Below are 23,931 nucleotides of genomic sequence, written 5' to 3'. Positions count from 1 at the left end.
GAAGCTCTTTGTCGCTGAGTTCCCTAGCAACCGATTTGGACTAGAATGGCTGGAAGTGAATCGCCCTACAGAGGGAGAGAATTCAACTGATCCGCTATTGTCACTCGCCTAAACACCGGCCAGTAGAGGTAGGGATGTTTTTTCTCTTTGGAAGTTGAAGGAACAGGGTGGGGTAAAAGGAGCTCAGCTGAAAAGATTGGTTCGGAAATGGGCTGCAGACGTAGCCCTCGGCTTTTAACTAAGACTCGCTCCCCCTCCGCTGCCTGGGATGTGCTACATCATCAGAACTCGGTCAAGTAACGTTGTTCCGCCTGTGTCAGCATCAGTGATTGTTCATTTAATTGTCGGGGGAGAGAAAGAACAGCAAGACCTTCTGTATCTCAAGCCCGTTTTATCCAATTAGCTCACCTGCTATTTGTTGATGAAGTTATGTGTCAGAAGAGCACAGAGATGATGGTGCCTGAAGCAAAGGACCTTACAGAGTACTTCAACCAGAATCTTGTTCTTTAGGGTCATGCTGATTTTGTTTTGCTGACGTCTAAGAGCTTGTGTACTATTACAGAAATAGTTCAGCAAAAAATGAAAATGATTTTGTCATTTTATTTTTAACAGCTAACAAAAACTACAATTATTTAAATAATTGTTTTCATTAATTGAATGAAATATAAGTTAGATTCAAAATGTAAAAAATATATATGTTCTATGAATGAAATGATTTAAGTCGAAGTGCTAAAATCGCAATAAAAATACATTTTAAAGGTAATACAAATATTAAACAAAAATTACTCCACTAAATTAATCAAACTAAAATTAAAATAAAACTGAAATAAAAAAAATAAAAGCTAAATATTAATAAATACTGTATAAAACACTATATAAAATAATATCTTCTTTATTCATTAACCAGAATGTCAGAACTTCTGTTCTCTCTAAAGAAAAAAAATAAAAAAAATAACATCATAACTGTAATGAGTCTGTATATCTCATTGATTGTATTCAAGTCATACAATAGCTTTGTGTGAGGAAAATTATCCCTAAATACCATTTGTTCTTTTGTTCAAGCAAAGCTGTTAGAAGGTTTGGAAGATAGGCTGGTGCATGAGTCATATAGGCTGCTTTTATGGTACTTTTTGGAGCTTAGGATAAATGAAATGTGCTATTAATAGAGAAAATAATATGGTGTAAGAATAACATAACGATATGTTTGGGTGAACTGTCCCTTTAAGAAGTTCTTTTATCTGTCCTCTCTTCTGCAGCGGATCTTGTCAAGATGAATCTTTGAGCACCGTTATATAATTCAACAGGGATAGGATTCAATCAGGAATACATATTTTTTTAGTTTTTTTGACGCTGACAGAGCATGTGCATTTCTGCCTGGATGTTTGGCTTCGATCCCAGGCAGGGAGTGCTGAGATGCGGTTGAGTGTTGGTTTTTAGAGGCATCATTGTTTAAACTGTTATGTTGGACCATCTATCAGTGTGGTTTCAAGGTGATTTGTGGTTTCGGGCATTGTAAAAGATCTCCCTTTGTATTACAGTGCCTTATCATTGATGAAAGGGCACTGATAATGTCTGTCTTGCGTGATCTAGTCACAAGTTTTCCAGCATCAATTCAATCCTTGTATTGCAGAAGAAAAATAAATGTCTGCTTTAGTGGACAGAAATGTGACCACATGATATTTTTATTGTCATGAGATGAGATGATCTGTCAGTCAGCGATTGCACAAATAAGGCTGAAGTTCTGACATGTGATGTACAGTTTTTATTTTTTATTTTTTTTACTTTCCGCTTTCTGGATCAGGTTTACGTGCTAACTCTGTTCTTTCTTTCACTGCATGACATTTATTAAAATGTCCTTGTTTGAATGATTCTCTTCATCTTTCCCACAAGCAAAGCTCCTGGAAACAGTGAAATAATAATGAACGCAGCTAGTCATTGGTGTAGTTCAAAAGATTGCTGGGAGCAGGAAGTCTTGTTTTTGGAAGGAATCGTTTTAACAGCACATTTTCTCATTGTCATCCTCGCTGGCTGCCGCCTCCTTGTTCTGCATTATTTAACTCGAATGTTCTGCTGTGAGATGATGGTGATGCTCACAGATGTCTGGCCCATTAATGAGACACTTTCTCTGCTGTTCTGTCAAAGTTTGATATGCTTCTGGTAGTTTACTGGCAGAGCAATACTTTCATTCTTTTTTTCTTTTTTTTATATCAACAACAAATGCTTTTATATTTTTACTAACCATCTGTTAGTACATATTTTTGGATGATCCAGTGAATTAAGCTTTATTGTATTTATTGCATTGTATTCTCTCTTATTTAAAACTTCATGGCCACAAACAAAAATATAAGATTGTTTAATAAGAGATGAATTGTATATTTTGTGTTATGTCAGGGACTAAAATGGCTGCAAATGTGGATTTAAAAAAGGATTTAGATTAGGTCTGTGCAATTATGCAATTAGGTATTTGATGTCATGCGCATCACGTCAGTAAATAAAACAGCCTGCCTCGCTGCTTTCTAAAACATATTTAAATATCCATCCAGATTTGTGGATTTGCTGTGTAGTTCATCACAGCCCCAAATATTAAATATTTAGACTTAAGGCTATTTATTTTCAAACTTTATTTTTACATTTTAATCTGGACTACAACACAGGGGCGCTGCACAAGATCCCGGGGGCCCCCCTCCTCTTGAAAATATATATTCCAGAATTTTCAAGGGCCCTCTCTTCCTTTGGGGCCCTGGTAATCAGTACTTTTTTTACCCCCAGTCCGACGCCCCTGCTACAACATACCCTAAATATTGTTTTAAAGTGTTTTGATTCTTTATTGTTCATTCACACTGTACATTAGGGCTTCATTAGTTAACATTAGTAAATTCATTAGTTAACATAAACTGCCAATGGAAAATTCTTCTGAACATTCATTAATCTTAGGTATATAACACATTGTTAAAATAAAAAATTGCAACGGTGTTATTTAATGAGCTAACATGAACTAAGAGTTGTATTTTTTTTTTTTTTTTTTTACAAAGTTTAATAACCTTTGTAGCAAATGTAACTATTTCTCACTGTGAGTTCTTATTGTAAAGTGATACCTATTGGTCTTTATAGTTCTTTTGCACTTTAATCTGTGTAAAACTTTTACATTTATTTAATTTTCTGTATTGCTTTATTGTGTAGTTATTTTTGTTATAAGAAAAAAGTTATTAAACCTGATATTCTGTATTATGACCAGTTATAATATGAACAGTAGATAATTTGCTCTGGAATTATTACAGAGGTTGTGTGAGAAAAACAAACCTGGCAGATTCGGACGGGATTAAATTCACCAAGTACGTCTACGAAACACAAATTTCTCTTACGACCCCTGTTGAACTAGTCCTGTCCGAATAGGCCTAGACAGACATGTATCCTGAGAATGCATCTCTGATTCTCTGTACAATAATAATGGGTATCAGAATAGAATTTTTTAAGCAGATGTAGCATCCAGAGATGGCAGCTGCCTTCAGCTGTGTCTTAGAACGATTTTTGACTCACAGCAGCAAAGTGGACCGCCTCTGTTAATTATTCACACTTATTTGCAGCATGAATAATGCAGCCTCTGGCAGGACCAGGGGCTCCAGTCACTAGTGCTGCACTAACGGCGCGTGAACAAACACAGCTCGAAAGGTGTTGACTCAACAGCAGGAGGTGTCAGAACAGAACCGAGACCCAGCATCGTCTGCCTGGTCATCACTTCCTGTTTTTGTCTCTCTAATTGGCCAGCGCAAGTTATTTGATTTAGTTTTCCCATTTCCTTTCAATCATTAGTGCATGTTTTCAAAAGAAACACGTTGTAGTGGTAGGTTTCTGCCAATGTAAGGGGTTGGATGCAACCCAGATCAGTTTCAGCATGTGATACGTCGTCAGTGTGACAGCTGCTCAGCTGTCAGAATAAATGCCTGTAGACTGCTGCAAAAGCACCTGCAGTTTAATCACACATGCTACACAGAAAAGTCTGTCGCTGCTCCCCTGCTGATTTACTTTCACATAAACTGACAAGGCCAGTGTGTTTATTCCCCTGTGAATTACACGTTGTGACACAGATGAGGACGGTGTGAGTTTAAGGGTATTTCTGCATTAAATTGGATGCTGTATGTATGCAGAGGATTAGACAAAAATCTTCATTTTGACTCCTACTCAACTCCCACTCTATGTACCATGATTTTTTTCCTTTCAGAAATGTCTTTCTTTTATAATTTTAAACTGCTAATTTTGACAAATGATCGGAAAGTGTAAATTGTGAACCAGTGGTTATCTACAATGGGGCCGGAGCCAAATATGGGGCCTCAGCAAACGGTCTTAAACTAATTTAAATATAGTTATATTAACAGAATCTTAATTAAAATGCAAGAACAGAAACAATAAAGAAGTCCTGCATTAAACTGTTTTTGAGTTAATTTGTTTTATTACAACAGAAATACTAGGGCTGTGTATTGGTTAGAATCTGGTGATACGATACATATCATCATGATACAGGGGTTGCGATATGATATGTTATGATACATTGCGATACTGTAAGCAAGGTGATGTATTGATATATTTCTTATTTTAGGAATAGGATATATTTTAAGAAAGATGCCATTAAGAACACACCAACATATGCGTAAACAGTCAGTAATAAGATAGGAACAAACAAATCAATTAGCAATATCATAAATAAATAAAACTAAACAAAATTTCAGGTACAGAAACTGTAATTAAAAGTTTAAAAACACTGCATAGTTTTCTTTTTATAAATAAAATAAAGATTAATCAATTAAAGTTATTAAATATATTCAGTCAAGATCAGTGAATGATTTTCTTTTGTTCTTTGATTAACATTAATGACAGGCAGCGCGTAAGACAAAAATGGTGTTTATGATGATATACTGATGTAGTTTTCTGTATATTGGTCGACAAATATGAAAGAAATCAGTTTTGACTCTAAACAACCTTTTCTACAGTGGAAATACATGGAACAGTCCGAGAACATACACAAACCGGGAACCTGCAGCGCGACCGCCGACCGCTGCTCTTTGTGCACGCTTTTGCACTTCATGTGCGCTGCACACAAACGGGTGTAAATTCTTTCCGTTCCTGCACTTAATTTTTTATTTAGTTATTTGTAATCAAATTGAAAAGCAAACGCAGGAATCGTTAAGCAGAATCTAAATGCATGCGTCTTATAGAATACCCGGTTCTTGGAAATTTGGAACCTGTTCTAAAATGGAACAGGTTTTTGATACCCATCCCTATTTCTTACAGATTATTGCTCTGTGTAAGAGATAAATAAAGATCACATAAAGATAAATTAGCACAGTACCAGTACGAGTGATTGCATGTGTGAATTAGTCATAACATCTCTATATTACTGTGAAGCTGTGGGTTGTAAATAGCCTAGTTCCTTCAAAAGTAGAAAATATGCTATAAGTTTTGAGATTCTAAGCTACTTTAGTGATAAATCACAGGACAGCGCTGACAACTAGTTTCTGCGTTCCTCTGTGTGCGTGATATTCACACCTACTGTTTATATGAGTGTTTGTGCCACAATGAAGCGAACATGGTAGTGCGAACATGGTAGCTTGATATAATCATACACATCCGATCATCTAATCCCTTGAATGTTCAAACCATAAAATAAATACAACTGACAAAGTTTAGTGAAGACGCAAGGCTCACTGCTTGCGCACCATCACTATGTGTTGAACCGGCGTTCACCTCCGTGTTTTGCTTTTATGGCATGGACTGGACGGGGCAGAGTCATGTGGCTACACACGCGGTAGTATGCTTTTAAGGGGGAAGTATTAACAGGATTAAAAAAACGAAATAACCGACATGGGAAAATTACGTTTTGAATTTCGGTTTCGATTACTTTTCGATTAATCGTCCAGCCCTAGTAAGCGTGCTAGATGGCCCTGTTGCTGCCGACTGATTGGTTAAAGCAACGGTTTAATTGCCATTGATTTTTAGCTACAGACGCCTGCACGGTGGATTCTGAAGGCATTAGGCAGATTTCTTCCTGGCAACAGCTCTAATGACAATATACACTACTGGAAGCAGCGCTACCAAGAGAAAAGCTATTAAATTATAGAATAGATTATTGGAAATAATTTAATACACATTAATAGAAAAGTATATTAAAACTAAGTCAGTGATTCTGATAGTATTTAGGCCAGCAGAGAAGGCTTTGCTGGCCCTGACGGCCCACCACTGTTGGTATGTAGTTGATTGCTTTAGTTGTTTATAGAAACCGATACGTGATTGCTAGCAGACTATAAATATTCATGAATGACAAACAGTGAAAGAAGAGGTTTGTATCTGTTTTTTTTGTGACGTGGGACTGTCTGGAGCCTGCATCTGATTAGCATTAGCAGTTAGCATAAATACACCCACAGCGATGAAACTCTCCACAGTGTTGCTTTACTGACATTATTGAGTGAGTGAAGCATGTTAAAGGAGGTTAAAGGTGCAATAGGTGAATGTCTTCAGAATTTTTTTTTTGTTATGTTGGTTGAAAGTCTCTTCACATCCCTATAGCAATCATTAAGTTAAGTGGTCTAAATGTATTTATATATTCTGTGGAAGACCAAGAAATGTACGGCAGATCAAAACACTTGGTCCGAACATTTTAAATGGCTTTCCTAATTCACTTCAGAACATGGGCTGGAACTGGGAACCGCTGATGTAGCCTATTGTAGTAATGTTGTTGCTGGTATTCTGGTCTGTGAGCATAAATGCGTTTCAGGGGGCGTAGCTTTGGAATGCGATTGCAGGGAGACTGGGACGTACTCTTTCAGTGCTATCAGGCTAAGGTTAGCATTTTCCAAGATCTCCTACTGCACCTTTAATTCATAGCCAGTAGCTGTTGAGCTAATGTTAAGAGTTTCTTTAATCACTGGAATTTCAAAGCCACGTAGTGCTTCATTTAATGCATATTAGCATACTTTTGTTGTTTCATTTCATTAAGATGAACAGACATGCTAACCAGAATCTTTCCACAGCTAGGGGTGTAACGGTACGTGTATTCGTACCAGACCGTTTAAGTACAGGGCTTTCGGTACAGTGCACGTGTGCATTGAATGACCGAATGCAATATTTTGTGTGCGGAACATAGGTACATTTTCATGTTTCCACACGAACATATTAAGTGGCGGAAGTCCCGCCCTGCAGCTGATTTTAAAGTTTTCAAAAGGCATCACGCGAGTGTGAACATCACTACAACTAGGAAAAAAAACGACCGTGATTCAAATGCAGCTCCTCTCGGCATTTAAACAGACTAGGACTGTCACTTTTGTGAAAAAATCATTTTCGATTTTTAAGACATAAGTGTTCATTGAATCTATTGTAAAATCGATTTTCCATGTCTAAAAAAAAGACGTTTGCTTTTTCAACGTCAAATAACGGACAAACGTAAAAAGAGAGCTGGAAATGCACAAGTAAGCAATATTTCTTATTTATTGGCATGAAGTTTCGTGCAGAATAACAAACTGCAACAGGAGTGCAACATTCTCGAAAAAATATATATGCAGAGGGGACGGCTGCCATAACAAAAGAAAAACATCACTGCAGGCTTCAACCCGGCTGCATTTATGCATTACAAATTTATTGTACAGGAAAACAAGTCGATCAACATCTTCAGGATCCAGTAACCAATATATCGCGGAACAGAGAGGGCACTGACAACATGCTGACAGACAGGACATTAACATTACCAGCTTACTTTTAATATGAAACAAAGTCTCATTTGGTTATTTCACCTTTCAAATGTGGTCATTTTTTTAAGAAATGTAAACAATAAATACCGTTTTGTGGCTCTTGAATGTGTCGAACAGATCGCTGTAAGTTAGATCATCAGTTAAAACTAACTGATCGTCTCTTGCTTCTAGTTAATTTATAGCATCAAAATCAAATAAACCACATAAATGAACATAACAAAGAATGTTGTTTGACTACAAAAAGATGTCTGTACACTCAGTTTTTCAAGTTCAAATCCTCCATGTTAATCTACTATGAGATCGCCTGTCAAACTCCCGCGAAGGCTTTTTGTGTGTGTGTGTGCGTTTTGCGTGTCTATGGCAACAACAGACTTTAAACGGGAATACAGAATCACTGTCGTAAAAGTACCGGTACACACATTTAAAATCAGTGCGCGTGTGTGTGTGTGTGTGTAAAACTGCCACTGGAGAAAAAAATAAATAAATTAAAAAAAAAATAAATCCCTACCGACCAATGACCTCAACTGACAACCAACCGGAACCAAACTTTTTTTTTTTTTAGCCCTAAGGTAGAAGTGGGGTCTGGAGTGTGTCCATCTTTTTTTGTGTGATTGATGTGACTCTGCTTTTGTTCTTATAGGATTAGAGCTGCTAGTTAAACACATGATGCTAAGCCTATTTACGAGCTTCCAGCTTTCCTCTTTCTGAGCTGCGTTTGACTACATGCGTTCATGTCGGGTTATTACAATGAAATTTTAAGCTGTTTAGCATCGGATATGCACGCTGGGGACAGCATTGAGGAAATAATAAATCTCACCAGATCAATGAACGGTTCAGATGTAGCCTGCCTAAATGTATAATAGGTTTGTTTACACCATTATACACTGTCTTTAAATTGTTTCAAATATTTAGCTGAAGTCCATAACCATATCCAGTACTGTTTAGACCAAGCTGGCTATCGCAGACTATGTTCAGTTGCTAATGCAAGTGACCTTGTTTTTGTTTGCAAAGACTCCACCTGGTGCTATGTGCTGTTCTATGGATAAAAATACCCTCAAGGGCCACACTGTCAATAGGGTCTCAAGGACAGTGAGGTGTGAGCACAGTTGGCACGGAGAACACAATGACACATGCTTTTAAATGCCACAGTGAGTGATCTGTAGGTTGGCACGTGCCCTCGTGGTAGCTATACTGCTGACCTGGCTTAACATTGCATGCTGCAAACCTCACATTAACAAAAGATGTGCCACATTATCCTAAAGATGTGCCACATTTTCCTTTGTTCTTATTTTTTGCACTATATTTTTGCAGTGCAGGCCAGTGATTTCTCTTTTAGATGCATTACAGGGAATGTTGCCACAGTTCTTGAGATAGATAAATAGCTGTAACACCCTCTTTAGAGAGCCATGCATGACCTCATGGGTCGCTTTGGCTGTCTAGTTGACAAATCACTTGAGGCTAATTAAAATGTGCAGACACCTTTTTTTTTTTGCCAGCTTGAGTCTGTTTGCCTCCCTTGCTGATTGTTTGCCTTTTCTTTTGGTCTTTGTGTTTCAGTCCACTGGTATAAGCTTTTACTTGCTTATTTATTATGCTTAATTTATACATATTTCACTATGAGACACTGTAAAATATATGGCTAAGTTATAAAGAAGACAATGATTTGTGGATAAGAAAATACCATTTCAGTTTTCTGCTTCAAAATTTCACTTTTAATTCAATGTGTTACATGCCGTTTATTTGTAATGGTTTATGAAATCTACATTAAATTAAAATTATTACAATTATTTCTACACCAGATGTTTTCAGTGTAGTGGATAGTGCATGTTCTATGTATATATATATATATATATATATATATGAAACGGTAAAGCCAAAAATACAAATAATAATTAAATATATGGATCATAATGTATAACAGTTTATTATGTAAATAAGCAACTTTGCATGGTCACACAGAAAATACATTATATATTTTATATTATAATCTGATTATATAAACAAATATAATTTAATAAAACATATTTTAGTAAATATTAAGGATAATACAGAAAAAAATTAATAAATGTAATTTGTAATAAAACAGTACAACTCATCGATGTAAATAAAACCGATTATTCAGAAAGTTCAGGCTTTCTACTTCAAAATAGTATGTGTCATTTCTTTGTAAATAATTTTGAAATTGACTTGTAATTTCTGAGTGTGTATTGTTTCTACACAAGTTTTTTTTTCAGTAATTAAAAAAAAATAGACTTTCTCTGTTATGTCTGTGTTGTGTTTATCTGTGTCTTATAAAACAGTATTGATGAATGCTGCTGAGAGGTCTTTGTTTATCTATTTCGCTTTCGTAAGACAGACCTTCGCTTCATCATGTGTTTATCATCCCAGGAATCTCGATCATTCCCCACGGCCACAAGCTGCACAGCCTTTCCTCTGTCATGGGGTCTGTGTCCAATGGGCCCCCTGCCTTCATTTACCAGACCCTTGACAGAAAAAGGTCAGTTTTAGTGCTCAGCCTGGGTCAAGGCTGACCTTTAGGACAGGCACCATGTGTCCTTCTCGGCTATATGTGCTTTGTTGAAGTGATTGTTAAACACCTCATTGCAGATGAAAGGGGCAGATCTCCTTGAAGGTGTGGATACAGAGCTGACAACTAAATAGCAGCGTGTTGGGGAACTGATTCTTTTGCTGACAGAAAAGCCATTTTCAAACATGATTTTTTGGGAAAATAGCACCCTTCGTGTCAAGTTGCATTATGAGGAAACTATAATATTTATAGGAAGTTACATGTACAGTTTGCTGTGCTGAGCTGGCTTAGTGACCTGATTTTCACTTGCAACAGTGATGGGATGTAATGTGATTTGGAAATCTGTCTTTGGGCTTTGTGTGTGTTATACTACCGTTCAAAGTTTTAATATTGAATTAATGCTTAAATCCATGATTTCTGAAGGATGTGATGCTGAAGACTGAAGTAATGGCTACTGAAAATTCAGCTTTGCCAACACCGGAATAACATATGTTAAAATTGAATTTTAAATAGTAATATTTTACAATATTTCTGTTTTTACTGTGTTTTGGTCAAATAAATGCAGCCTGGGTGGGAATTTATATATTAACTTTTTAGGTACAAATTGAGGCATGTTTTTAGATTTATGGACGAAGCAACCAAGCACATTGGCTCTTATCCAAAACAAAACGTATCCAAAAGTGGGCTGCCTACATAGGATTTTAAGACATTGTAGGCGTGCTTCTGACATGCAGGCTGTTTCAAAATGTAGGCGGCATAGATATCTTATTTTGGCCAAATTCTAAGGCAGAGAAGGCAATAGCCGAAACACTGTGACATGGGTAAAAAAAAAAAAAGTTTCAAGTTGAATTTATTTGATCAAATCATATCATTGAATTTTTATATAATTATTTAATAATTTAATTATATAATTTAATTACTTTTAATATATTTTATTTGTTTATATAGCAACATGCAAACAGAAACCTATTGAAATTAACTTTGAGTTGATTGATGCTATTTTGAAATCAATTATCATGCCTTTATGATTTGATATACCTGTTGATGACACCACTATATAATATTACTCAATTAAAACATCCCTCTTTATGGTCATCTTAAATGAAGGTCATTGCATTAAAAAGATGTTGATTATGTCTACTTCGGTCACTTCTTTCTCCTTGAATGTAGTGTCTGGATTTTGATTAAACCATGCAGATACTCAGGAAAACAGTCTTGAGTTGTGGTTTGGGACTCTAGGCTAGTTACCCTGCCAACGATACAATTCAGCCTAATGCTGGGATGATTGTCCTGATTGGACTGATGGTTTTTAGATGCCACCTGCTCAGACGACTAATCCAAGCACTGTTTATGGCTATAGAGGGAAATGATTGACTCTGATCATGTAGATACTTAGACTGCCAGTTGCCATGGTCACAGTGATGCCTTGAGTGGAATGTGAAGAGTCTTTTGACTTCAAGATGCTTCGTAATGGGTTGCATTCAAGATGTTGGGATACAAAGCTGAGAAAAGGCATTTTAAGTAGTAAAAGCAGAAAAACACTTCAGTTTATTTTCTGCAGTCTGCAGTCTTGGACAGCCAGCATAAATGCTATAAGAGAAAATGTGTACAAACAGCTGCATTGTGCTGGCAATTATTACAATGTTAAAATAAAAGCATGCTATTTTTATAGGGAGTTTCTTATATTATTTGCTGTTTTAGCTGCTTCTGCTGATCTCTAGATTTTCTCTTGCAACATTAAATGAGTAGTTCACCCAAAAATGGAAATGATTTAACTATCAATTGTCATTGACATGTCATTATTTATTCATGTGGTTCCAAACTTTTTTCCTGTGGAACTCAAAAACAAAAACCTTTCAACCTGCTATTCAATTGAAATGTATTACAAATACTAATAATTTTTTATGTATTTTATTTGTTATATTTTATACATGTTATATATATATTAATATTATAATATTATTAAAATATCATATTATTAATAACATTTTATATTTGTTTCTTCTGAATCCATACAGTATAGCTTAGCATTAATATATATATATATATATATATATATATATATAAAAATACTTTATTCATTTCAAATGTATAATGAATGAAGTACTTTGTTTTATATACACTGTAAAAAATTTACCGTGAAATTTACAGTAACTTACTGGCAACAATTAGCCAGTAAGTTACTGTGAATACTTTTTACAGTAAAGTTACCGTACTTCCATTTACAGTATTTTGTGTATTCACTGTAAAATCAAAAACAATTAAACACTGTGATTTTAGTTGTATTTACAGTATTGATTGTTTTACTGAAGAAATATTAATTAAACACTGTGATTTTAGTTGTATTTACAGTATTGATTGTTTTACTGTAGAAGAAATATTAATTAAATACTGTGATTTCAATTGCATTTACAGTGCTGGTTTATTTACTGTACAAATAAAAACAGTTAAGCACTGCTTTTTTATGTATTGTATATGGCAATACAGTACTATTAACAGTAGGTAACAGTTAATGACGGTAAATTCAGTTTCTCACTATACAATTTAAATACTGTATCACTGTGATTTAATATTAGCAGTCATTAATAGTATCACTCATATTGCAAAATATTTCAATTAACTGCAGACAACAAGAAAATTGTTAACAGTTATTTATTTAAGACAACACAAGTAAGGGGTAATGGACGACACGCCATTAGACACACAACAAAGTTAACATAATATCTAGTTAACAAGGTTGTAATGCGGCAAATTGAAACTGAAGCAAATTTTACAGAACAAGGCTATTCAATATTGAACATTTGCATGAACATTTAAAACAGAAATGAAAAGAAACTTCTTAGAAATCTCATTCCCCTGACACTTGAAGTAAAGGTCTATGGCCTCTTGAATGCCCTGACCCTGGAGACCCAGAATCCCAGTTGGAGCCCTGAAATTAAAGAAAACACATTAACAATTATATTGATTACAATTACTTTGTATTGCACCACATATGATGTCGGTCTAAGATGGTGATGTTGGAGTTGTGTCAAGGTACTTATGCTATTATTATTATTATTATCATCATCATCAAATTATGATCACTTATAATATACCCATATATACAGTACAGGCCAAAAGTTTGGACACATTACTATTTTTAATGTTTTTGAAAGAAGTCTCTTATGCTCATCAAGCCTGCATTTGTTTGATTAAAAATACAGAAAAAAAATGTAATATTGTGAAATATTACAATTTAAAATATCTGTTTTCTATGTAGTAGAATATGTAGTAAAATGTAATTTATATTCTGTGATCAAAGCTAAATTTTCAGCATCATTACTTCTTCAGTGTCACATGATCCTTCAGAAATCAGTCTAATATGATGATTTATTATCAATGTTGGAAACAGTTGTGCTGCTTAATATTTTTTTATAACCTATGATACTTTTTTTCTGGATTCATTGATGAATAAAAAGTTTAAAAGAACAGCATTTATTTAAAATATAAATCTTTTCTAACAATACAAGTCTTTACTATCACTTTTAATCAATTTAACAAATCCTTGCTGAATAAAAGTATTAATTTCTTTAGATAAAATATATATTTTTTTAAATTTACTGACCCCAAACTTTTTAACATTAGTGAATATTGTTACAAAAGACTTCTATTTTAAATAAATGCTGTTCTGTTTTTATCTTTTTATTCATCAATGAATCCTGAAAAAAGTATCTACGGTTATAAAAAATATTAAGCAGCACAACTGTTTCCAACATTGATAATAAATCATCATATTAGAATGATTTCTGAAGGATCATGTGACACTGAAGACTGGAGTAATGATGATGAAAATTCAGCTTTGATCACACGATATAAATTACATTTTACTACATATTCACAGAGAAAACAGATATTTTAAATTGTAATATTATTTCACAATATTACAGTTTTTTCTGTATTTTTAATCAAACAAATGCAGGCTTTATGAGCATAAGAGACTTCTTTCAAAAACATTAAAAATAGTAATGCGTCCAAACTTTTGGCCTGTACTGTACCTATATTATTAATTATATTATTATTATTATTATTATTATACCTTTTATCAGAACCTCACCTGCATCTAGTCAGTTAGCAAATAGAACTCAGTGAAGTCCCTGATGAAGGAGATTACATGGGGGTTCATGTATGAAGTCTTCCGCTTCACCACTCTCCCAGTCGTCTTGCTCATCTGCTCCTTTGCAGTGCACTTGTTGGAGTCAGGATTAATCCTGACAAAAAACCTATGAACATGAGTATAGGAGTTAGGGGGTGGGACAATATGTACATGTTAATGAGTAACTGTAAGAGCAATGTAGAATCATACATGAAGGCCAGCTGACAGAGGCATTTCACATCACAACAGGAGTAAGACAAGGCTGTTTACTTTCTCCATTACTATTCCTCTACAGCTGAGATGGAAAGAGCTGGATACAGATGGCAAGATCTGGATTAACTGGCACTAGTGTTGGGCGATATGCTCCATTTTCAAATCGTCAGCCTGTGAGATCGCCGATACACGATATTATCGTGAGGGGGCAGGGCTTATTACTTTACTCATTAATTTGCTTATTATGCCTAATTACTTTGTTTTATATATCATAATCCTTTTCTATTTTGCTAGCAAAGGTGGAGTGTTTATTAATAAATCAGGTTATTTCCTGGTAGTGAGGTAAAAACATAGCCTAATCATTTGTGTATCTGATTCCATTAATTATGTCTGTTGTGATGTTAAATAAAACATTAAAAACAGAAGAGCATTTCAACATGTCAGCGGGAAAACTACGGACACATATTATCCTCTCAGATCACAGATCCAGCACTGTACTTCTACACGAGATAACACATTTTTATAATTTCTTAAGTCAAGAAAGAGTCTGAGTTTGATACATTTCCTCCTCCCTATAGCTACCGCGAAAAGCTCGCTCTGTCTGGATGAGTTTTAATGCATTGTATAAGGACGCTTTCATATATCATATGCACGCTTCAAAAAGTACAAAGAAAGCAGGTTAATGGGTTTACATTCCGTGAGAAATCGGGGTAAGGGGCAAAAATCTAGCTGTGTCGATTGGTTTATGCTTAAGCTTATGACTTGACTCCGATAAAGGAAAACAGGTTAATGGATTTACAAGACTACATACAAATAAGATGAGTTTTGTGAGTTATCAGCGTATTGTGTGCATGTAAACGTGCTCGGCTTATTAAACATAATCGGGTTAAGAACGTGTATGTAAACTCACGCACTTATAAGTAAAAGTGAAAACAAAACTTACCGAGATTTCGGCATCTGTCGCTGCATTAACGGCGCATTCTCTCAGAGACGAGGAATCTACCTCAACAAAAGCTGATAATGGTAATCTATCAACTATCTTAATTTACTGGCTTAATATTGCTCTTGTAGGCCATACATTAACGACAAAATTAAGTGAAAAAATGAAAATAATTCTTGTTAACGAAAGGATGTAGTTTTGTAGTCGGGTTTAAAAACATTTTCATTGAGGAGTGCAGGTTATTTGGTGATGTCGTTATGAAATTAGTAAAGGCAAATGAATTGTAGGTCCTAATATTAATTTAATAATAATACCCTTATAATAATAATAATAATAATAATAATAATAGTAGTAGTAGTGTAATAGCCTACATTAATGGGAAAAAAAAGCCAATTATTGTCTTGGTAATACGCCATCAGCAATATTTTTGGCTATCTTCGATGCATGATACTATCGTCTATCGGCACAACACTGGCACAGAACAGGGCAAAGTGGAGAAATATTGTCAGTGGCCTATGCTCCTTCTCGGAGTAACAGGCCTAAGTAAGTAATTAAGTAATGACTAACTGGTTAGCAAATCACAACTGTTTATGGGACATAAACCACTCTCCTTGTTTGTTTTTTCAGGGCAAATCATATTCCCCAGCCATCTACATCCTCTCAATTTCTCCCAAAGGTTTTTATGTTAAAAGGAATATAGTGTGTACATGCCCTTAGCCCAACAGCCCTTCTGTTCTATAATAAAGCATTCAAGTTTTAAGAAGGCTTCAACCTACACTATTTAGATACTCAGATACTTTAGATAACATTTTAAAGGAAGGTGATTTTGAACAGCTTTTCAATTGTCAATTTGCTGTTACATTTCAATCTATCTTTCAATCAAACTATATAAAATAATAAATACCTCTGAACAAACTCCAGGGTTGTGCTGGCTTCCACCTGATACTCTAGGTTGAATACATAGTAACAGGCGAAGAGAGCGGCCAAGGCAGTGGTGAAGTCAGCCAGGTGAGCACCAGGTGGGATTACGACCCTCCCCTCGATCGACAGCATCCATTTTTTTGCAGTCAGGATTGTCTCTCCTTAGTAAAGAGTCATTACAAAAATTATATTTCATAGCAATACATTCTATAAATGACTTGCTTCACATAAATGATTGTAAAAACAGGGCAGGGAGCATACATATCTCCCAAGCAGTGCATTAAGCAGCAGTAACTGGGTTGGTGATAGATAAACAGAAAGTGACACATACATAGCAAGCAATCTGAAATAGCAATAACGACATCAGAGATGGCTACTAAGGATGAGAGAGTACTCCGCATAACTTAAGTTTTTGACGTGACTGTGCTGTTCCTGACTGGTGCAGAGGCAGTGAATGACACGACACAAACTGCATTCACTAGTTTTTTCCAGACTAGACTTTCTTTGCTTGTGCCCTATATATTCAAAGGATTCGTTAACATCGAATGTGAAATTTACCGAGCATGATGATCCTTGGAGTGATGGGGAGAGACAGCTGGGCCTCTGCGTCTGTGGGAGTGGTAGTCACCTACGAATACCAGCAAAGATAAGAGTTACTTGAAACAAGCTAGACAGTATATTATCTCTAGGATAGAAAAAGCTTTTTGAAATTTGTTGATAAGGAAGCCAAATTTTTTGTTGCTCCGATGGTTTGTGCATGTTTACACCCCTTGGAAATAAGAAAATTAACCAAGTACCACACTAACCTTATGCCAGGATACATAAATTTTCTCTTAATTAAAATATTGTGCACACAGTGGACAAGAGTGACTTTACCCAGCATGCTCTACAAAAGAATTGAGATCGAAGCTTGCACCATGTGGGTTATAGTTTGAGGTGAGGTCTATCAATGAAAAAGTGCTAAACCACCAATAACATAAAGGTGCCCTCTAACAATATACCTGGCCTGAAACCCATTGCGTCAAACTATTAACAATACAAACACTTAGGAAGACAGGATTGCCAGACGCAAACCTGCATTTACTTGAACCCAAGTACAAGATGGCATTGGAGGCTCACCAACCTGCAATACAATTTGGGGGGTGTAAAATGATTCACTCTAATCAGGGAAAATGATTCTTCTGCGATAAATGTGACAATTGCTGAAAACTTTAAATAAAAGATTTAAGTAATTAAGGAACTTACATCAGCAATGAGAAAAAGTGACTCCTCTTGCTCTTTGAAGTGTGCCAACATCACAAGCATCGCTGCTAGGCCATCAGTTCCTTCTCGGTCCTTCTTTAGGGCTTCCTTCAGAACAGCTCTTACTTCCTTCCTCCACCTTGTAATCTGACTACTGAAGAAATCCAGGAGTCTTTTACCCTTTTTGTCCAAATCTTTGCTCAGTCTTGTGTATAGTTCAACATTGGTGAGAGTGGTGAAGTGGGACAATAAAAACTTCTGTGAAAAGAGAAATGGCCACTCTTTACCCACATCCAGAATGCTTGGGGAAGGCTTTGCGTTGATGTATTCACGCTGTTTGGCATAAGTGATTGCCATTAGGTCTTCTACCCTTCCTCTCTCAGCGCCCTTGAGACCCTCTCGGCTGAATAGATCCAACATCTCAAGCTTCTTTTCCTCTAATGATGCTGATGTTTCCCCATCTGGATAGTCCTCTGGCTGCCAACGAACACACCCATAACTGTCGACTCTTACACATGTAGCTACTGCTGGCTGGTCATCATCACCATCCTCATCATCTCTCTGGGTGCGTTTGTGCTTCCTCAGACGGGAAAGAGTGTTGCCTCGATTCAAATATTCTACTCTGGTCTTGAGCTGATTTATAACGCTGAAATACCCACATCCAATTAGCTCCCCCTCTTCATTTTTGTCTAAAAAGCTATTTGGATATTTTTGAGTTATGGCTTTTGCCACTACCACGCACTCTCTGCGAGTAGGGTTCAAGGAATGCTCTCTCATTGCATCAACGGTGACTCTCATCAAGTGTCTGCGGTCATCCGGAGCTGGCCTCTCACCAGCATCTACTGCTCTTCTAAGAGTGGGCCTCACTTTGTTCCATGGCACCTCAAAACTGTTCACCCATGCAGAGATGGGACTGATGGGTGATATGGGGCATGTGCTGGAAGAGGCAACTGACAGTGGCTCAGGCAATGAAGGGCTCAGCTGGGGATTGGCAGGACCTGCATTACACACGTATGAGTGAAAGCACAGAATAGTCAGGTGAAAATCTAAAAAAAAAGGTTTCTCAGTGGTTTACAGTAGTATCAGATGTACTTAAAAACATACTAAAAGTTTACTAAATTTTGACTCCAAGAAAGGCCCCATTTTCAAAATCTTTTAATCTAAATCTTTTTCTTTCAGGTGGGTCAATATAAGGTTAAACCTCAACAAAATTGATACAAAAGGTTTTTTTTATGGATTCTGGTACAAAATAACATACTAAAAATCTATTAAAATCTGACCTTGGGAAAAGGGTGATTTTCAAAATGGGCACCAAAATGGTTGCCAGGAGGTTGGAATGGCTATATCTCAATTACTAATCAGCCTAGATGGGTGATTTGAGGTCAACTGATGGTCAGAACAAACAAGAATATTATTGAAGAAATTATTATAGAAATATTTTTGATGATCTGCCTTTTTCAGCCGCATTGCAGGTGTATATTAAAATCAATGCGTTTTAATAAAGAGCAAATGCAATGCATGACTATGTAATCTGCATGGATGGGGGAATATGGGAAATATCTTAAATGGTTTTATATCTCATCAAGAGGTCATATGCTTTAACACCACTTAATCATCAGGCCATTTTCTCAAAATTGCAATGGGCCTACTGTCCTTCTCTAATGTATATCACAACATCAAAATTACTTGCAAAGTAAATTAATTTATTCAAATTGCATTAGAGGTAGCGTAAAATTGTATGTAGGAAAATTAAGACCGGTTTAAAATTATTTAAGACATAGAACTCAATACTTGAGTGAATTTAAGACTTTTAAGGCCTAAAATTTTGATTTTGAAATTTTACTTTTTTTTTGTACTTTTTAAGACCCCGCGGAAACCGTGTGTACACTAACATCCCCGAGGCCTACAAGGCCACACCACTCCCCCACCTGGGTCAGTCTGACCATCTTTCCCTGCTGCTGCTTATGAAGTCATAAATCTGTGATGAAAAACCTCCCATCTAATAAGCTGAAATCAGAGAATTTGGACTTTTTTTCTTTACAAAAGTATTGCTTATTAAATTTAATTATTAATTGTTGCAGCTCAACTAATATGTTAATTAAAACAACTGTAATCTCACCACCTTTCAAGGAATGAAGAATCTTTCTGCACTGAATGGGTGTGAGAAGATGTTTGATGTCATCTTCTTGAATGAACTGCAGATCATCTGGTCCTTCAACACCTACTTTCACCAGCTCATTGACCAAAGTTTCAAGTTTCGCTTCATCTAGCTGTGGTAGCACGGTCTGTATTGCCTTCTCAATAGAGTCCATTACTCATTCTTCTGAAACACAGAATGATGCAGAGCAACAAGATTAAGACCAAATTGATTATATACAGAAAGAGGGTAATAATCTGCAAGCTTGTCTACAGTCAAACACTGATACTGTGCTTCTGAGTTGCTTTGTAAGCAATAAACACCAAGATCCACAACAGGCACAGACTGATACTGCTGTACAACAAAATGCACTTCTGACTCATTGATCAGTATCAACAGTATTTTCCCAAGTAGATACCCTGTGTCATTTTGGTCCACTACAACAGTCATGCCTCTTTTGTACAGAGTGCCTTTAAAAGTGACAGAGGGTGTTTCAATAGTGTGTTCTGGGCGGAGACCCTTGAGACTGACAGCTCTCTGAATGCCAATCTGGTACAGTTGGTCATCAAATTTACTTGGTTGGCCCATTTGCAGAGTTGGTGGAAATAAGCTACCAGCATGTAAATATGCTTGTAGCAACTGGTGTCTTTATGCTAAGGTACTGCAGAGGTTTTTAAAGTTATGCAGTTTCCTTGCACACTGCTTAAAATATGAGTGCTTGCTTTCAAAGCGCAATGTCCACAACCTAATGAGGGGACCAAAATGAAGAATGAGTTCTGGGTAATGGACAAGATAGTGGTGTTTGGGTTTTAGTGTCTTTTCTGGGAATGTGTCAGTTCTTAGCTGGATGTATTCTTCAATGAGAATCTTCAGGTATGCTACTTGGTTGGTATGGATCTTGGGTGCACATATCAAATCCACAATTTCTCTGAGCTTTAAACACAACTGCCACACCTCGTCATCAAGTGGATTTTTGATTCTGTCTCCAACCAGAATAGGAAAGAGACGTAAGAGGCACCAGTTTTGAGCAGCATGCCCTCCCAGCTTCTCCCCATTAGTTTTGACCTCACATGGCTTGTTATTTGCATCACTGCCTAGGTATGTGAACTGTGATATAGTCCGATTCAGTTGACCATAGGTGAAGTGTTTGCCCACTGTCACTAAGTGCTTAATGTACATAGCAAGATCAACTGAAACAACCCCTTCAAATAGGTCATGACCCAGGCATGGAGGGAGTCCTGGCTGGCAAACATGATAATATTTCAACTGATTGAAAACGGAGTCAAACTTTATTCCACTGTTCATTTCCTGGTCTACCTGTGCCACACTGTTTTTGTAACTCTCTATGGTTCTTTTAGGACCAGATTTGGTGGGATCTGTTTGAAAAGACACTCTGTCTATGACACAGTACCGGCAGAAATGTGTGCTTTTACTGAAGTTTTCAGTAAACCCGCCAATACTGTGTGATCCCAGATTATCTCCAGTAATGGCAATCACAGAGCCTTTTACTTTCTCATCACCATATTCAATTCCATTTTCCTCCATTTCTTTTAAGTCACTGACTAAAGTGGAGAACACTTTTTCTTGTCCAAAAAATTGGAAATCCTCCTGTCTGCACAACATAACAAGTTGCATTGGATCAATGGAAGACCTGTTGTGTGGTGCAATCTCTGCAAGTGTCATGTACATAGCCAGTATTTTGTGTTTTTTTCTGCCTGAGCCCAGTGGGTTCGCAACTTCGAAAGAATCCTGATACAAGATGACAGACAATGAAGATGGTGCAGCTCGTAAAAGTATATTCTCTTTAATGTTTCTACCATCTCTCACATCTTCCAGAACATCAGGAGTTGTTTCAGTGTCAGCTTTAGCTTGGGCATACTGCTCTTTAACAGAGTTCTGAGTGAGGAGTGACTTTATTGTATCCTTGATGGGCACGTACGGATAGAACCTCTCTTTGCCTTTAGCATCAATGCCCAAATAAGTCTTAGCTGGCTCATCATAGCTAAATCTGCTCTTAAAGAAGGTTTTACGGGTTTGATCGGTTCTAAACACCCCTTCGTTGCACATTTTCAGAAGGTTATCTTTTGAGAGATCATCAAGGAGCCTCTTAATATCACTTTCAGGGACATTCAGCTTTGTTAACTCTTCATGCATCCTAGACAAAAGATGAGTCAGACCAGTGTTGTGCACCTCTTGTATTTCCTCTATTAAGGTCTGAATTGTACTGGCTGGTAACAGCATTTTAGCCTGCATTCGGAGATAAAACATGGCCAGATTGTTCATAAAATCATCTGTGTCCACTTCATCATTTGTGTTATTATCGTCGTCAAAGGTTGTCTCAAAAGTGTGATCTAGTTCACTGTCTGCTGACATATTCAGGCAGGCACAGGTGATGTTAGTAGCACTGGTAGAACTTTGGCTAATACATGGAGAACTAGATATATTCTTGTGTTTCCGATTCAAGTGTGAGGCAAAGGATGAACGGAAACGAAAATGTTTTAAACAATTAATATAGGGGCATGACACTTTTGTGCCATCTTTAATATGCCATTGAAGAGGTTCACATAAGCTGGAAAAATTTGCTGACACATAGCTACAACCTTCAACAGTGCAAGCCAAATCCACTCCATCAATTTGCCTTTCAAGTCCTGGTTTAGCTGTCTTCTTGTGAAAGCGGTACATGTGGCTTTGAACGGCGCCACGTGTCACAAAAGTGGCCAAGCATTCTGCTATGCCACATGGAAATCTAAAGTTAGCTCGATTTCTGTGTATGCTCAAATGACGAACAAATGCAGTAATTGAAGCTGTGGTGAAATTACAGTGCTTTCATGAGTAATTCATTTTGATGGCAAGCTAACTAGTTATACTCCTAGCGCTAGCTGGATACCTGTGGCTCAGCACAGCCTGACAAGGGTGGCACATAAAACTTTTTTTATTTTGCTCCTAAAATGATAAAGTGATGGTAACATTAATTTACTTACTGATTTTCTGGAGTCCCGACAAGCATTCGGTGGAGGATCCGCGATTCCAGGATGGAAACTCCCGCAGAGGCCAAGGGCGGGAAAAAAATCACTCACTGTAGCACTAACGTTAACGGCTGTGGAGACGTCTCCGTAGGATCTCTCACTGATACGTTTTCGCTGAATTCCTCTCAAGAAAAAGTGAAATAAATCAACACAAAGACGAAAAAAATGAATATAATCAGAAAACAAAGTCTTGTGTAAAGAAACCGAAATTTGACTACTATTATTGATTATTCACGGAGCTATTCTGTCACTAACGAGTCAGAATTGCAAGTGCTGCGTTCACGCTTTTCCCCAAAGATTCTAGAGCTTTTAAGACTGGGTAAACCCCGCCCACTCTGCTGGCTATCTCGTTTAGTTTTTGATAGTTACCCAGCAGCTGTCTGGCTCATTTTTTTTTTCAAAAGATTACCGATTGTCTCCAACGCCAATTGTTGCACATTAAAGTATAAAAATAGATTTAATTTCGCTAGCTCAACACAAACATTGGCCAGAGTGAGATCCAATTAAAACTGGTGTTGTTACCTTGTTGAATTGATTGGCCAATCACGTTATTCGTTGAACCGGTGTCATTCTGAAGCTATGAGTCTACAATGCAACTAAACATATGACACATAAATGTAAAAGCAAAAAAGCTATTCAAACGTAATATTATTATTAAACATGATATCGATAGACAAGTGAAGTGGCACCTTTGCTCTTTTCATTTTATTAAACTCTTTTATTTATTTATTCCTTTTTCTCTACGTATGGTTTTCATGTGATCAGTTAAACATTGTAAAATGTTCATTATATACTCTTATTATATAGTCTGAACATTTCTCTTGATATTATGTTAAAATGCATATAATCATTACAAAAGTGTTCTCCATTCCAGAGTAAATGTGGTTTGATAGAGACAATATTTTTTAGCATGGATGTAACTGTAATTTTTTTTTAAAATAAAAATATTTAGTAGTGCCTTTTTTAAAGAAGTAATGGCAAGACCATGGTACATGTAAACAGAAAAAAAGAGTAGTACTATACTCTGTTTTTTTTTTTTTTTTTTTTTACGTCATTT

At 36.4% G+C, this 23,931-nt stretch overlaps 2 protein-coding genes and 1 long non-coding RNA gene across 9 annotated transcripts in view; 1 reads left to right on the top strand and 2 right to left on the bottom strand.

The window, feature by feature from the left end:
• Positions 1-23,931, top strand: part of rapgef2b (Rap guanine nucleotide exchange factor 2b) — a 128,634-nt gene that overhangs the window by 11,905 nt on the left and 92,798 nt on the right. The gene's annotated exons all lie outside the window — the stretch shown is intronic.
• On the bottom strand, positions 14,362-18,742 carry LOC132110144 (uncharacterized). The gene is made up of 4 exons (XM_059516738.1): positions 17,715-18,742; positions 17,028-17,097; positions 16,453-16,630; positions 14,362-14,522 (listed from the first exon to the last, which is right to left on the bottom strand). The coding sequence occupies exons 1-4, from the start codon at positions 18,507-18,509 to the stop codon at positions 14,363-14,365; spliced, it is 1,203 nt and encodes a 400-aa protein (XP_059372721.1). The 5' UTR covers positions 18,510-18,742; the 3' UTR covers position 14,362.
• Positions 19,041-22,915, bottom strand: LOC132110143 (uncharacterized). The gene is made up of 3 exons (XR_009424600.1): positions 22,826-22,915; positions 19,834-20,031; positions 19,041-19,097 (listed from the first exon to the last, which is right to left on the bottom strand). It is a non-coding gene; the product is annotated as an uncharacterized LOC132110143 (long non-coding RNA).

This window comes from Carassius carassius, chromosome 29, assembly GCF_963082965.1.
Source record: "Carassius carassius chromosome 29, fCarCar2.1, whole genome shotgun sequence".
NCBI classification, from domain to species: Eukaryota; Metazoa; Chordata; class Actinopteri; order Cypriniformes; family Cyprinidae; genus Carassius; species Carassius carassius.
Note: the sequence above shows the minus strand (reverse complement) of the source record. Positions and strands in the feature narration are given on the sequence as shown.

Coding starts and splice junctions, on each gene's coding strand:
- LOC132110144 (XM_059516738.1), bottom strand. CDS start 18,509: ATGAGAGTCACCGTTGATGCAATGAGAGAGCATTCCTTGAACCCTACT. Junction 17,098..17,714: donor CACTTTTTCTCATTGCTGAT/GTAAGTTCCTTA, acceptor TGGTATTCGTAG/GTGACTACCACTCCCACAGA. Junction 14,523..16,452: donor ACCCTGGAGTTTGTTCAGAG/GTATTTATTATT, acceptor TCATGTTCATAG/GTTTTTTGTCAGGATTAATC.